The following is a 17,685-nucleotide window of genomic DNA, read 5'->3' as shown; positions in this document are numbered from 1 at the left end:
CCTCTATAAACTTACTTAATTTTTTTGCTCATGTTTATTTTAATTATTTTTTTTACTAAGCCACTAAGTGTGCAGCTCTTCTTTGCTAGAATTTGACATTCTAAATTTAGCCTCCATTGCTAATTAAAGAGAGATGTTAACAGATTTAAATAAACGAGCACAGTCTGCAGCTGCCTGGCTACTGTTTTCTGACTGAAAATAAATTGTTTGATAGCAAGAGTGTGTTAACAATAGTAAAAATGGCCAAAGTCTCCCAACTCACAAAATATTGTTTACTCTAGTGTCAACAAATTTCAAATTAAAGTGTTTCTTTTTTACAATTTATTATAGTAGTGATTATACTATATTTTATTATACAGTTAAAAAATGGATATCTAATCTAATGCTATTTACATTATTTTGATGCCAATTTATAAAAGTAAAAAAAAAACCTCTTTAAATATTAATCAAATTATATATTGCACACAGAAATAGGAAAGCTGTAGTGCAGGTATAAATACTGGTTTATTATAAACCACCCATGTCATGGGATGGGGAAATAGGGGATAAGAGTCAAACCAAGATCATTTACTCTTTTCCTAAAAGTGGTATTCAATAATTTATACTCTATTCTTGGCTATTTGACAGCCCAATCTATGGGCCAGCTTTAAGCACCTGTCTTGCCCCTACTAGAATGATTTTTTCAACTCTTTCCTTGGTTAAAAAATTGGTTAAAATCGCTGACCTTTGTGCACAAACTCCATAGCTAATGTTCTGACCACTTTTCCAGTCACATCTGGTTGTTGCTGTAATTTGTAGTTATACTCCATGACAGTAACCTTTGAACCCCAGGAAAAACAACAATGACTTGGTAAGAAGCAGAGGAATATTTTTGACATTAGTAGAGGAACAATTTCCTTAAAAAAAATCATTGTTTGGGCAAGAGGTCTTCTCATTTGCTAAAAAAAAAATCCTTATTCCATCAGATATCTTTGCTTGTCCTAAATAAATCTGACTTACCTCACAGAGATTTTGACAGTTATTTTTTCGCAAATCCCAGGTTTCTTTGCATGGCTCCAAGCACTGTCAAAAGAATTAACATATATTTAGTAAATCCGACGAAATTTTGAATATTTTATATTTTATATTAGGGCATTCTAGGATAAAAAAAAATAAATTAGGACATTTAAGAGTATTACTGATTCTACTTGTTATGCAATTGTCATTAAACATTCCTGAAAATTGGAAATTTAGGTTGAGCTTGAAAATAGTAATGTTGGTAAAATCTAAATAAGACAGGATACAAAAATAAAAAGATAGAAATACATATTCTAGACAGATACTAGTGTGGTTGGTTAGTGGAATATCTCCAAGGAAATTGAAAAACAGGGACAGCCAATTATGTCATGGATAAAAAACAATTATATCACTGGTTTGGAAAACCAGAAACCAATAACTTGAATCCTCAAGCCAAGTCTTGGGAACGTAGAAGTCAGAAAAAAATACTAAAGTGATAATAAATAACACTATTGTCAGAGCCACAAAAAGGTTGAGGAGTCTTTATCGATCCTTTAATTCTAAAGAAGCATCAGTTAGGTATAAATGCAGAATAAATACATCTGTCTGGGAAAAATACAAATGTCATGGATATAATAGCAGTATTTTCAGCAAAGGGCAGTGTGAGGTGTGCTGTTGGGAATTTCATCAGAAATCTGTCATGACAGCAGCATGGGACCTACTGCCAAGAGAGCCAAGTGAATCGTACAGTCATTTGCAATGTAAGAGTATTGCTGACGGACTTGCATTTGCAGTAAAAGTCACTGATATATGAGTGTAAACCCTTACCTTTTATTAGCTCTTTTTAATTACTACATTGCTGTTATGGTCCTGTTCGCATTTAATAACATATCTGTGGTTCCCGTCAATGTGCAAAATAAGCAGACATATTAACTTAATAAAGTTTGAACAATTTGAAGGTCAATGCCCATGCTTAACAAATGTTTTGTTTGGGAGATGAAAGGTTTCTGTATTGTATTACACCGAGGAGAATAGAAAGTCTGCGACAGTGGTGATTTTCCACTTAAAATACACTCATTGACAACTGATTTGTACAATATTGGCGGTAAGGTTAATTAAAGGCAGACTATAACAAAAAAGGAATTTTATTTTTCCTATTTTGAAAAAATAAGAAATGTGCTTCTTTTGTGTTGTGCATATCTCTTCGGGGTAAACAAGCATAGATTAAGGCAAAGCACATACTTCTGCAAATACTTCAGTGGTCTGAAATAAATACAGTATAGAAAAGACCAATAATATTGCATCCAGCTTTACTACATAATAAAACTAAGTGCTTTTAAGTATTGTATTCTGTACAAAATTGCATTTTAAACCTGCTATTAAAGAGGATGTTTTATACTATTACTTTGTATAGTTTATGTATTCAGTAAACTGTGCATCCCAAATGAATGGTGGGACAATCTCAAATTTGGGCTTCTGCACCACCATCCAAGGTTTGTTTTCTGGTGTCTTGCATATAGATATGTTGTGAGCAGGACCCCACATCCATACCCTGGGTTCTCCGCTGTGTGGAGGCTCTGCTGCAGTCATGTACCCCAACTCCCAAGTAGCGAAGACTCAGAGCAGAGAGGGGTACCTGTAGTAAAGGACCACAGGGGTATAGGTAGGCCTAGGAAGCTAAACCTCATTACATTTGTATTGGGTTGTTTCTAACTATACATTTTTATTTGATATATTTTATATAATATATATATAGCTGTTTGGTTGCTTTGAATGCTGAGACATGAAAGGTAGAAATATGGATGACATATTCACGTATATATGAACATAGTCTGTATGGGTTAAAAAAACACTATTATATATTTATATATAGACACTGTGTACATAAAGGTGATTTACTATTAACTGCTCAGCTACCTCATGTTGTTTTCTTTTACTACCATCAATTGACACATTTTATGACATCCCTCATTCTACTTGTGGAAATCGAAACCCTCACATCTAATCACACCACATCTAATTTCTCTCACACACCGAGTTGTGCTTTTATACATGTTAATAAAGCCTTCCTTATTTGACCAGCTTTTAGTTAAGAGAAATGGAAGCTACAATAGATAGGTAGGGCATTGAAAACATTTTAACCTGTACTCACATTTGCAAGAATGTTTGAGTCTGCAAATAACAGAACGCTCACTGTTAAATTACATCAAGTGATGGTATCTAGTAACATGTAGAGAATGTTACAGTTAGTACTAGAATCACCACGTTTTAATTTTATTACACAGGTTATTTTCAGGACACAGTTGTCCACACAAGATATCTCACCTGATACTATGGGAATTCTTAGTACTTGCAAATTGATTGGTTGACTTTGACTCTAAGCCAAGACACTGATTATTTTTAGCAAGCAACTATACAGCTAAAACAAATGATGTATATATTATGACTTCCTCTGGGCAGAAATACATTTCAATAACGTGGCTGAATTAACCAAGCTGACATTTTATTGTTTTTAAGATTGAAATCAATAGACTAATGAGCTTTCAAAAATAAAAGAGCATAACTTATCATGGAACATTATATCCTAATTACATATCACTTGGACTTCTTATATTGAATTATGATTCTTTTTCTAACCAGTTTCTTACTGCTATAATTTTCAATATTCATCCTAACCCCATCAACACCACTTTTAAAGCTTACTTTACTCCCATTGGATGCTGCCCAATCTCTTTTATACTTCACTTAAGGGGCAGATCAAGAGCCTATTGGGTGTTGTGCTGAAAACTATGATGGGTCTAAATACAGAATCTTATTGACAGAACACAGTAAGATAGTCAAACCTCCCAACTGCCATTTCTCGCTTTCATCTCTCAACTAAATATATCCCCTCAACACTGGTGGGCGGGATAAATGGAGGTAGATCTGTGACGCAAATTACATCACTAGCACTGCTTAAGGGGACAGATCTGCCAGAATAATTGGAATTCAAGCAGGGTGGACTATCCAAACAATGCTGTTTCAGTGCCCTGAGTTTTTCGTGAACACATCTAATGATGCACTTCCTCTATGCTTTCTGGGGACAGTTCTTTGGTGTCCCCTAGCATTCACCTGTCCTATCTTCTCCTTCCCAAAAATGGAATATACCACTCAGTACAAAGACAGAATAAGCAAGAGCATTTGCAGTGGGCATCCTCAGCTTTTTATTAACTATTTTATAGTCAACCAGTCCACACTAGTTTGGTTCCCCTGAATCCCTCCTACGTTCCCATACTTAATTCCCTCTGCAAAAAGCAAGAGCATGTGAAGAGTAGTACAATTCGGTGGGCCTATTCCAGGAGCATGGGCATAGAGGTTCAGCTCCATATATTAATCTGTCCCTGCTATAACATTATTATTATTATTATTATTTTTTTTTAAATAGTTGCTACCTAATTTTCCCCAGGTACTGTTTAAACAATTAGTAAGCTGAGAATGCATTTTACAGCCATTCTAACTGCAAATGTGAAAGTCGGTTGCCAACTCACTGTTTAGTGAATATACCCCTTGGTTTAATATTACATGTGCAAATAAACAAATGTCTCTACTGCAGGACCAACAATAAATTTAGCAAATTGTTTTGGTTTTTTTTCGTTTTTTTAATTACGGTGATGTCAGTGTTAGAACAGTGTTGAAAGAGCACCATCAAAGTTCACAATTTAAACCTCTTCTAGTAAAATTAGTATTTAAAGGGCTCAGCATTTATAGACCAGTTTCCTTTCCTTAAACACATTTTGAGATGTAAAATGGTCTATATAGCAACGTGTAATGAAGCTGTTTTTAGAGCCCAGAAAAGGCAGCTGCAATAACACAACAGTTAAGAACCCCCCAAGCTGCAAATTATAACACTAATCGAAAGACAGACATATTTATTTGTAAAACCCTTAATCCTTACTACAACATACTGACACGCTTTATGTGTTTGCTGCATGCTGGGAAGGCCCATGGATCTCTGCAACACATAGAGTGACTTAAACAAAGTCTACAATTACTGGTAAAAGATCAAAAAAATAGACACTCTACTGAAAAGTAATTAAAAGGGAAATTTGCATTAATGACAAAATAAACAGATTTTATAGAGTTTTTCCTGCTGAATTAACTGGTGGTTTTACAAAAACAATTGCCAATCAGAATGCATTGAAAGGTAATTTATTCAAGGGATACAAAATCCTACACATCATTGTAAAAAAAACAAGTTTGACAAACAAAAACAAGAGATAATGAGAGACCCTGCCGAAACTAGCTTACAGTCTATAGGAATTAGGGTATGATTACATTAAGCTTAAAGTGCAAAGTAATCAATACACTGTACAGCAGAAGCTCGTATGGTTCTGTTTGTTGTTGAAATTGATTTTCTCTCTCTATGCAGACAATACTGTAAATATTAATTTCCTGCACCTCCTAATTTGTATATCCCATGCCAATACCACCTACCTCTCACTTTGGTTACCTTTACAATGAGATCTGATCGTAAGAAATATAATTTTCCTTGTTCTTATCTGAATTAATAAAACTACATGTTGGGTATAACTTACACTTACAGAACTGCTCTGAATGCTGATCCGTCATATTAATAATATGACTATTAATCATCTGGAGTAAAAAAAAAAAATTCTAAACATTTATTAAAACACATAGTCAAACCTATTGTTGTTTAATGGAATGTCTGTTTCATAGCACAAAATAAGGAACTGAAACAACTGAAAAGTATAATTTAAGCAACCAAAAATTCTAAATTCAATTTTAGACTAATTTCTAAACAAATGTCTTGCAGACATATATGTGTTGGTAGTATTGCTGTAAATAATTGCTGTACCATAAACACACCACACCACACCACACCACACATGTGTAGCTCGAGAAAAAGGGGATATTAGGATACAAAAAGAGGGTCAGTTTGACTCAAGGTAACAACTATTACTTCTAAACAGTGACACTTGAGAAGGAGGGTTTTGTTTTGTATATATAATGGCATTCTGTTTATGCCCATATGAAGATACCAATGCTACCAGTTAAAAAAATCATTCATCTTAACTTACACTTATGATCTTTCCTATGTATATCTAACACACAAACACATGCAGGCATATCATGTTTTGCTTTGTCAACACTATCACACATCATCAATGTCACCAATCTCTCTGTCATCAAGGACAAGTGATCAGCATAAACTCATGTTTGAAGAGATGTGCACATGATAGACTTAAATATGGCAGCAATGCGGTTTCAATATTAACAGGGTGCATAAACTCTCACTGGAATATTGAAAAGGTTTATGAAATGTTTCCTTGCTCTTTCTCGACTGGATTACGACACTGAACAACATGAATTTTTTTTTACAGGGACTGTCTTGTCACTATAGTTGGACTCTGACGGCCAGAAGAAAAAAAAGGGTTGGTCATATTCCTTCTGCACAACTGACATGGCAGAACAATTTTGAAATGATTTTATATGTTGAGTATACATACATCAGTCATGTATTATTCATGCTGTGTATAGCAAACAATTGTCTACTGTACTACCAGCAGAAAACTAGGCTCTTTATGATTTCCTACATAAAGAAGAGTCTGCCCAGCAGCTGATTGTGAGATACAGAGATGTATAATAAAAGCAGTATGACATACACACATCCAAGCAATAATTGCTACACTGACGGCCTCTGAGTACCACTTTATAATCCACCATTGGAGACATATGTTGGTGTTAGGCACCACAAACATAGCATACTAAGGTCAATCGCCCGGTCTCTCTTTTCTCATGATGCCCTGAAATTAAAATGCTGTAGTTGACCTTATGCCTCATGGAAGGGCAACTACTCAGAATGTCATTTTTGTGACAAGAGATGTCGACACCACGCTTAGTCTTTTCCTACACTGCCCACTTCCTATGGCCAACATAGAAAATACAATGGTTTTAATAAAAAAAATGAACACAAAGTGAAATGGGGATCAGGGGGGAGGGGACGAACGCAAAACAGTGGGATGCACTATTTGTTGCCTGCGTGCAAAACACTTAAAAGACCACTATAGGCACCCAGACCACTCCAGCTTAATGAACTGGTCTGGGTGCCAGGTCCATCTAGGTTTAACCCTTTTTGCTGTAAACATAGCAGTTTCAGAGAAACTGCTATGTTTACCTATGGGTTAATCCAGCCTCTAGTGGCTGTCCCATTGACAGCCGCTAGAGGCGCTTCCGCATTTCCGCGCTTCTCACTGTGATTTTCACAGCGAGAAGACGCCAGCGTCCATAGGAAAGCATTGAGAATGCTTTCCTATGAGACTGGTTGAATGCACGCGCGGCTCTTGCCGCGCATGCGCATTCAGACGATGACATCAGAAGAGGGAGGAGAGTCCCCAGCACTGAGGGAGCCCAGCGCTGGAAAAAAGGTATGGGATTAACCCCTTCCTCCCCCTTTAGCGCCACAGGAGTGGGACCTTGGGGGTGGGGGCACCCTCAGGGCACCATAGTGCCAGGAAAACAAGTATGTTTTCCTGGCACTATAGTGGTCCTTTAACAACTTTATCCACATAGATGTATTAACCCGGTGCAACATATTGTATCGATCTATACCATCTTCTGTTAAACCTTGTTGTAGTACATGTTTTGCATTAAGTCTGTCTCTCCACCTATAAGCTCACGCACAAATAAATAATTATTATTTATTAGAATTAATATTATTCTTTACCCACTTTTCTCCAAACAGAGTGCAGTTAGTTAAAGAGATTTAAATGGGATCTACAATGCAAAAAAAAAAGAAAAGAAAGGAACTTTGGATAAAAGTGCCTTTTCTCGAGCAGTTTTTATACCCATAAGCATTTCCTTGCACAGGTTCCACCTTGGCCCTCTGTATTTGTGCATAAGGACTGTACATTCTGCCCTCTCCCTGCTCTCCCAATCTCACATTGTCTCTGAAAGGGAAGTGGGGGAGGGCATAGTTCTGTAGAGCTACCATAGCCTTTGTGAACTGGACTCTTGTCATATGAATACACTCCTTTTTAAGATCCAAATTAAGATTTTGTCTTCAAAACCCCACTATCTGCACTATTCCACCAAAGCAATCTGTCAACTTTGAGATTAGTATTTCACTAAATTAATTTTCAGGAACGACTTACATTGTTTTAACACTGCTGATAATTAATAGATATTTTTAGGGACTTTTCAAATGTGCCTTTTTGCTTCTTTTCCTTTTCATTTATATTACCTGTTAAATTCACCTTCCTCTTTGCATTCAGAAGATTGAATAAATTGACTGGGAGGGATAATCACGCAAATTGGGTCAGGATGGATGCCCCCAATAAAATAAGCATTTAGCAAAGTTTAAGATAGAAGTGCTTTGATGTTTTGTTTTAAAGAAACTAAGTTGACTGGTTTAAAGCCTTTACTAACTGAAGGAATGCCAAAGACATTTCAAGGGAATTCTAAAGATATTTGGTAAATCTATACTGAAAGATGTGATGCCTTAAATTGATGCGTTGGAGCATATACACTCAACAATAAATTGTGGTTAATTTAAAACATTGAAGATATCCTATTGGCCTAACTTTTGCCATTATTTTTTTTTCAATCTGAACAATTAACTATTAAGTAAATAAGCTCCCACAGTTACTCTTAAAAGCATTTATGATATATCTTTTTTTAATTTTGAGAACACTGTCAATGTACCATAATTAATTCCAATTGAATGGGTAATACCCTGTTAGGAAAGCTATGAATCTAAGGATAAGCAATAGGTCTGTTTCTGAGATATATTGAATCAGAATTCAGGAATATGATGGAAAACACACATGCACACACAGGGCCAGACTGGGGATACAAAGCAGCCCTGGAAAAAAAATATATGCCAGCCCCATAAGTCAATGCGCCATATATTGTCGCATGTAATATGTAAGGCTATGTCTTGCCACCCCAGATGATTGAGTAAAAAAAAAAAATATATATATATATATATATATATTGCTTTTTCTAATATAAAATATTGGTCCTTTCATAGTAAAACGTTGAATTATACAGTAAGCATACTCACATACAGACACAGACAATGTCACTGACACACACAAGTTCATTGATACACAGCCTCATAGACAAACAATCTCACTGATATACATAAGCTCATTGACATAAAAACACAAGCTCACTCAGTAACAGACACACACACACATGCAAGCAAGCAAGCTCACTAGCAGGCGCGCACACACACACCATGACACAGACAGACACACACACATACACACCATGACACAGACACACACAGACCATGCCACATACACACACACACACACCATGACACACAGACACACACCCACCATGACACAGATAGACACATACCATGATACACACAGACCATGCCACATACACACACAATGACACACAGACACACACACACCCACCATGACACAGACACATACCATGACACACACCCTGACACACACACACACACTGACAGCATAACACATATTACCTGTGGGTGACCGGCCAGGGGGGTCATGCAAGGCAGAGAGCTGGGTGTGATGGCGGCCGCTGGAGGAGCAGGGATGCAGTAGCGGATCCAGAGCCTGACCTCGGGAGGGGCACTTGCAGATTATTTAGAGAAATAATCCAGACACAATACCCACTACAGCTCAGTGTAGTGGTTATGGTGCCAGTACCCCCTCCAAGAGTAAGTAGTCAAACCGTTTAAGAACAGTTTGACAACTTACATGAGGTCTGCTTGGAAATGGGGCTGTAGTAGGGCATAGGAGCAGGGGTGCAGTGTGTGTGTGTTTGTGTAAGAAGGACTGTGTGAGCAGTGTGTGTGTGTGTGTGTGTGTGTGTAAGTTGCAGTGTGTACGTGAGGACGGCAGTGTGTGTTAGGGGGGCAGTGTGTGTGTGTGCGTTGCAGTGTGAGTGGGGGCAATGTGTGTATGGGGGGAAGTTTGTGTGTATGAGGCGCCAATGTGTGTGTAGGGTGTGTGTGTGTGTGTGTGTGTATTGGGGGCAGTGTATGTGGGCAATGTATGTGTATGGGGGAAGTGTATGTGTGTGTATGTGGGCAGTGTATGTGTGTGGGATCAGTAGTGTATGTGTATGGTGGGCAATGTGTGTATGGGGGCAGTGTATGTATGTGGGGCAATGTGTGTATGGGGGCAGTGTATGTGTGTGTTTGTAGGGTGTGTGATAAGGATGTGGGGCTTTTTTAATGTTTTTTTTTAATTTGATAAAATGTTTTTTTGTTTTTTTTTAAATATACATAATGTCCTTCTTACCTTTGTTTAGGGAGGAGGGGGGACATTTCTCAATCCCTGGTGGTCTGGTGGGGAATTCCTGGTGGTCCATGTGGTGAGAGTGAACTCTAGCCCCGGTCGCCATGGCAACGCTCCGTGCTCGCGAGAGAAGGACCTGGAGGAGCTGCAGACTGAGCTCCTCCAGGTCCTCTCTCTCTCCCTCCCCTGCCGGGGAGGGATGGCGGCCGCAGGAGGAGCAGGGATGGCGGCCGCTGGAGGAGCAGGGATGGCGGCCGCTGGAGGAGCAGGGATGGCGGCCGCAGAAGAAACTGGGATGGCGGCCGCTGGAGGAACTTTTCTGGCGGCCGCAGGGGAAGCTGTGCTGTGTCTGCTCCCCCGCCCTCACGCGCTACTGAATGAGACCGGGGCCGGAATATGACGTCATATTCCGGCCCCGGTCTCATTCAGTAGCGCGCTGGAGAGCAGACACAGCACAGCTTCCCCTGCGGCCGCCAGAAAAGTTCCTCCAGCGGCCGCCAGCATACCCACATGTCTGCCCGGCCCCAGGTGCTGACGGCCCACCGGGAAATTTCCCAGTATCCCGGTGGGCCAGTCCAGCCCTGTGCACACATGCTCACACGCACACACACAAGCGGTCATCAGCTAATTCGCTTAGAACTATTGTCAACCTTTTTTCATGTAAGGCTCCATTTTCTTTTAAATTAGGTTTAACCCCTTAAGGACACATGACATGTGTGACATGTCATGATTCCCTTTTATTCCAGAAGTTTGGTCCTTAAGGGGTTAAACATGTAGCAAGTGAGCCAAAAGTTCATTCCATGCACAGTCAAAGCACACATGGCAAAAGAGGAAGATAAACAAAAACATTGGTTCGTTTCTCTTCCTTTACTTTTTTTTTTATATATATTCTGCCTTCTGGGAGTTGTGATGAAATTTGCTAAATCATTAACATAATTTTAAAAGAAAACAAAGCATCACATAAAAATAATATTAACAGAAGTAAGCTGTAATTTGCAAGTTTGCTTTTTTCATTTTCCTGAGAAGTGACAGTTACCCTTTAACGAAAAATCTTGCCATAGTTTTGATTTCTTTCACATAGTGGTACATGGCTATGCATAGCAAAAACATGCAGTAAAATGATCTACTGCATTAAGTAGAGATGCAAGAATGCTTTAAACATTTATTTATTATGAATTATTTGTATTTGATATGTATTAGTTTATTTTAGTTATACCTCCATATTTTAGGATATTTTATAGCATTTCTAATAAAATCAGAATGATATGTTAGAATACAAATATCATATTTTGTAATAGCTGGCTCTATTCATATTCTTGGACATGGCACAGAAACCTGTTAAAGAGGCTTCTTTGCCACTTGTGACAAACTGTTCCGGTTTCAAAACGCTTAGACTATTCATCATAATGAATATAACCGACAGAATCATTATTCCTGGATCCATTGATGTCAGAGGAAAAAGGACCAGTGACCAAAAAATCAACATATTCATAATAATATTTTTTTTAAAAAAACTAGTCATTAAAACAATGATTTGCTTAAGGGAAACCTACAGTCCTTAAATTAACAATTATTATAAATGATCAGAAGTATGGTTCCCTACTATCAATGTGATCATGATCCACACACCTGCTGCTAAAATGAAAGTTAAATGATGATTACTTACCTAGTATCTGGCATTGATACACCTCCTCTGCAGCTGCCTGTTCCACCTCCAAGGGCATTAGCATGCCATGCTCTCACGGCAAATGCTGCACTCCTCCAATCAAATTTGATTGCAGGACGGAGATTCACTTAGTTCTAGAGGAGGAAGCGCCTCTAGTGGCTGTCACTATGACAGTCATAAGAAGTTAATTTAACCCTGCAATATAAGCATCACAGTTTGTACAAAACTGCAATATTTCACATAATAGGATTAAAGGGACACTGTAGACGGGGGAGGAGCGTGGGCGGAACCTGACCCAGCACCGAGGGACATCGGCGCTTAAATCAGGTAAGTGACTGAAGGGTTTTTAACCCCTTCAGCACCACGGGAGGGGGGAGTGCGAGGAAGGAGGGCACTGAAGGAGCCTATAGTGCCAGGAAAACTGGTTGTTTTTCTGGCACTATAGAATTCCTTTAAAATAACAGGACCACTGCGCCCTGACCACTTCATTAGGATGAACTAGTCTGGGTAACTTTAGCAATCCTTAAACAATATGAGAGTCAAACATCATCTACTATACCATTAAAAAAAATTAACTACGATACAAAATATTTTCCTACTTCATTAATAATCGTAACAAAAATAAAACATGGCTTTTTTGGTATATCTGAAAATGAATTTTAAATAAGCCATACATAAGACACTCAAGAATATCAGCTCATAAGTCTTCTATCCATAATGCTTGTCCTTCATCTCATGGCTAATCCATATGTCAATGGGAGAATAACGCTGTCTAATGATATGTGTTGACATTTCATCAATTAACTGCTAAAACATTGTTCAGCGCTAAGGAATTTGCTGGCGCTATATAAATAATAAAATAATAAATAATAAAACCAACTAAACAGCATTTCTGTGCATATATATATATATATATATATATATATATATATATAAGCGAAGAAAAATCAGCACTCCCAGGATTTATCCAAAGTGAAATGTTATTTCTTTATTCCAACAGTCAACGTTTCAGTTCCTCTGGGGAACTTTCATCAGGACAGAATACTTCAGTTATATGTATGTTCTTATCATAAGTATAGCAAACGTATTTAAAATTACCCAATTATAACTTTCATGAATATTAATGCTAAATCTGCTTTATCTAAGCTTTGCTCTGTGCTGTAATCTCTGCCAGGATCCCAGAATGCTTAGCAGTCCATACTATAATCCACCGCCATAGAAAAGTCCACTGCTATAGGCCATGCATAATAAAGTCATAATTAGTTAAAGTACAGGGACCTCAATATTTATTAGGAAGCTTTACAAATACAGAAATGCTGAATATTCTTTCTTGAGATGTCCTACATAAGATAACAGTAGTTACGGAACTATCAGGGAAGCTTTAGTATTGCACAATAAGTAATGTACTTCAGGAAGCATTAGACGGCATGACTCTGATTATGTTAATTATTATGACTGCACATTGACCATTTCAATTTATGACTTTCAAAATGATCAAGGTTTTTATAAACCACCTAATCTGTAATTCAATTAAAGGTGTCATCTTAGCCTGATGTCTGAATAATGTGGATTTCCTGATAGTGACATTGATGCAGCAATAACGATCATTCACTCAGTAATCACTGTCACAAAGAAAATGTGCTTGCATGAGATATAATCTACAAAACATTGTACTGTATATTAAGCACATATAATTTCTTTCTGGAAAAAAGAAGCAAGTTAAAATCTTGTGTTATTTTATTTAAGATGACGGAAGTTTAAATAATAAAATCCAGTATTTTAATTGAGCCATTTTCATATTGCCATTTTCATATTTATTAGCTGACCAGTTTTATTAGTTAAAAAGAAACATGTATTTGATTGTAAAGCATTGAAATGGATGTGTCATGACACATGCACTGTAAATCGCACATAAATTATCTTTGTATCTTTTATTACTCAGTTTGTATGCATATGAAATATTTATACAACATAACAAATAACATTGCCTCAAACCAGAACCTGGGTAGCACTTACCCCGACATGTCCTAGGTTTGCTTTAAAACAATACCAGTTATTTGTCCTGATTTTAGAAATCTACTCTCCTGCCAAGAGCACTCTAAAGTTGGCTGGGAGATTGGATTTTAGTCAAATACCACTATCCAGTTTAGACAAAATTGGCATTGACAATGTGGAAGTGTCAGAGAGAGCCCTGTATTTTGTCAAACATATCCTAAACAGTTTAACAAATAACGGGTGAATAGTACCAATTGACAAATTTACCCCTACACTGAGTGTGCTTTTAGAGAGGAACTTAGTCGACTTTATCACAACCAAATAGCTAACTAACAGGATTATTCAATAAACACCAATTTTTGTCCACGTGAACATGCATAACCCTTCCAATTTGATCATAATTATATTTTAAATGCATAATGATGTATAGATAAGAATAGCCTTTTACAAGCAGTTAGATTATACAGTATGTTCATTTGTTTAAGAAGGCAATCAGCGTAATTTTTAGTGTATGAGTGTGTATGCATATATCTGTAAGAGATGTGCATGGGCAAAAAATTTGGTTCGGTTCGGAAATTCGGGTAAGTAAAAAAATGTGTCTGCTTCGGTAATTCAGACCAATAGCATTCGGTTCGGCACTTCCGTTCGTCAATTCGGGACTTCCACAGTTTGGGACTTCGGCAATTCGGACATTCATAAGCATCCATCTCTTGTTTTGCCACTTTTCAGAAATCCGAAGCACTTTGCCACCACAACCACTTACACATCTGTAGGGCTCCCTAACCCTAACCCCTAACCCTAACCACCACAACCACTTACACATCTATAGGGCTCCCAGTGCCCGGACTGCCACCACAAACACTTACACATCTATAGGGCTCCCAGTGCCAGGAATTAGCTTATTGGTCAAGATTCCTGTCATCATGCACGTCATTTTTCCTCCCTCTCTTGTTTTGCCACTTTTCAAAATTCCAAAGCACTTCGGCACTTAGACACTTCGGCAATTCGGTTCAGCAATTCAGAAATTCGACAATTCGAACTTCGATCATTCGTAAGCATCCAAATTGCATGAAATTCGTCTGAATTTACATTCAGAACTAAACAAATTGCACATATCTAATATCTGTGTCCAAGGTCACTGCATACAAGCTTGTCAGATATTTTTATGTACATTGAAGTCAACATTTTATTTGGTCTGAATTATTTATCATTTTGTATATTACTGTAATAAGTTTACAAAAAATGAGGACATCTCAAGATTGCTGCATCGGGTGGACTGTATACCAGTATGCTTACAAAGCTAATACATGATAAAACATTGTGTAATTTTAACGGTGCATGTCTGAGATGTATATATGTTTATGAAAATGTAATAACTGTGCTTGAAATTTTAGCTCATCCACGCTACAGGGGAGGGGAGGAGAAGATTGGAGGGGAGGGGGAAGATTACAGGGAGGGAGGGGGGGAGAATATTGCAGGGAGGGAGGGGGGAAAGATTACAGGGAGGGAGGGGGGAGAATATTGCAGGGAGGGAGGGAGGGTGGAGAATTTTGCAGGGAGGGAGGGGGGGAGATTACAGGGAGGGGGGGGGGGAGAATATTGCAGGGAAGGGGGAAGATTACAGGGAGGGAGGGGGAGAATATTGCAGGGAGGGAGTGGGGGAGAATATTGCAGGGAGGGAGGGGGGAGAATATTGCAGTGAGGGAGGGAGGGGGGAGAATATTGCAGGGAGGGAGGGGGAGATTACAGGGAGGGGGGGGAGAAAATTACAGGGAGGGGGGAAGATTACAGGGAGGGAGGGGAGAGAATATTACGGGGGGGAGAATATTGCAGGGAGGGAGGGGGGAGACTATTGCAGGGAGGGAGGGGGGAGATTACAGGGAGGGAGGGGGGCGGATATTAGAGGGGGGGAGAATATTGCAGGGAGGGAGGGAGGGAGAATATTACAGGAAGGGAGGGGGGAGTGAAGAAAATTACAGGGAGGGAGGGGGAGAAGATTACAGGGAGGGAGGGGGGAGTGAAGAAAATTACAGGGAGGGAGGGGGGAGTGAAGAAAATTACAGGGAGGGAGGGAGTAGAAGATTACAGGGAGAAGAAGAGAAGATTACAGGGAATGAGGGGGGAGTGGAGAAGATTGGAGGGAGGGGGGAGAAGAAGAGAAGATTACAGGGAGGGAGGGGGGAGAAGAAGAGAAGATTACAGGGGGGAGAAGAAGAGAAGATTACGGGGGGGGGGGAAGAAGAGAAGATTACCGTGAGGGGGGAGAACAGAAGATTAGGGGGGAGGAGAAGAGATTACAGGGAGGGAAGGGGGGAGAAGAAAAGAAAATTACAGGGGGAGGGGAGAAGATTACAGGGAAGGGGGGGAGAAGAAGAGACGATTACAGGGGGGAGAAGAATAGATTACAGGGACGGGGGGAGAAGAAGTGGAGAACACAGGGAGGAAGGAATAAGAGGAGAACACGGGGAGAAGAAGAGGAGAACACGGGGGGGAGATGAGAACACAGGGAGGAGAACGTGGGGGAGGGAGAGACCACTAAAGGAGGGAGGGGGAGGTGGAGAGACCACTAGGGGAGGGGGGTGAGGAGAGACCGCTAAGGGAGGGGGGGTGGAGGATAGACCACTAGGGGAGGGTGGGGGGAGAGGAGAGACCACTAATGGAAAGGGGGGCAGAGGAGAGCAGAGACCACTAAAGGGGAGACGAGAGATCACTAATGGAAAGTCGGGGAGACAAGGAGACCACTAAGAGAGGTGGGGGGGAGAGGAGAGACCACTAAGGGGCAGGGGAGATCTCTAAGGGATGGAAGGGAGAGCTCTATAGCACAGGGGGCAGGACAGGGAGCTCTTTCACACTACGCACACACACACACAATGCATCCCTATACACACAGAAACACAACATGCTTCCCTTACACACAGAGAAACACACAATAAATCCATTACACACACACACACACACAATGCAACTCTTACACATAAAGACAATGCATCCTTTGCACATATACACAGAAACACACAATGCATCCCTTACACACACATGCAAACACACACTGCTTCTCTTACAAAGACACAGAAACACAATGCATCTCTTACACACACTCAATGAACCCCTTACAGACACACACACTGCATCCCTTACATACACAGAAACACACTTTGCATCCCTTATGCATACAAACACAGATTCACACAATGCATCCATTACACACAACAAGAAACACACAATACATCCCTTATACACAAACACAAACACACTGCATCACCTACACAAACTGGTACCCCTATACACTACATTCCATAAGCACACACATTAGATTCTCTACAGTAACACATTACACATCCCCTACACACTCCACTCCCTGTGAGCGAACTCATGGGTGGAACATGTAGGTGGACTTATGGGTGGGCCTTATGGGCATACTCACTGTCACTGCATACTCACTGTCAGGCCCTGGGGCCCAGACCTTGAGCTATGTAAGATGCCCAAAAAAATTTTGTGACCACAGTTACAAACAGCCTCCAGAGATCCTGTTCTACACCAGACCAGTGGAGCCAGACTGCAGCCAGAGCCCATCATCATCCTCATATGATTGTAAGTAGGCAATCTAGTATATTATTAGTGACACTAATCTCTAATTTACCTCACATTAAAGGGACACTATAGTCCCCAGAACCACTGCAGCTTAATAAAGTGGTTCTGGTGTCTATAGTTTGTCCCTGCAGACTTTTAAATGTAAACACACACTGTGTG

The 17,685-nt window shown here is 39.4% G+C and overlaps 1 protein-coding gene across 1 annotated transcript in view; it reads right to left on the bottom strand.

Moving 5' to 3' along the window:
* ANOS1 (anosmin 1) overlaps positions 1 to 17,685 on the bottom strand; it is a 143,694-nt gene that overhangs the window by 63,360 nt on the left and 62,649 nt on the right. Inside the window, exon 3 of the mRNA XM_063450159.1 lies at positions 1,000 to 1,062. Within this exon, the coding sequence (XP_063306229.1) occupies positions 1,000 to 1,062 (63 nt within the window). The remainder of the gene's footprint in view (positions 1 to 999; positions 1,063 to 17,685) is intronic.

This window comes from Pelobates fuscus, chromosome 1, assembly GCF_036172605.1.
Source record: "Pelobates fuscus isolate aPelFus1 chromosome 1, aPelFus1.pri, whole genome shotgun sequence".
NCBI classification, from domain to species: domain Eukaryota; kingdom Metazoa; phylum Chordata; class Amphibia; order Anura; family Pelobatidae; genus Pelobates; species Pelobates fuscus.
The sequence above is the reverse complement of the archived record's forward strand: the minus strand, read 5'-3'. Positions and strand labels throughout refer to the sequence as shown.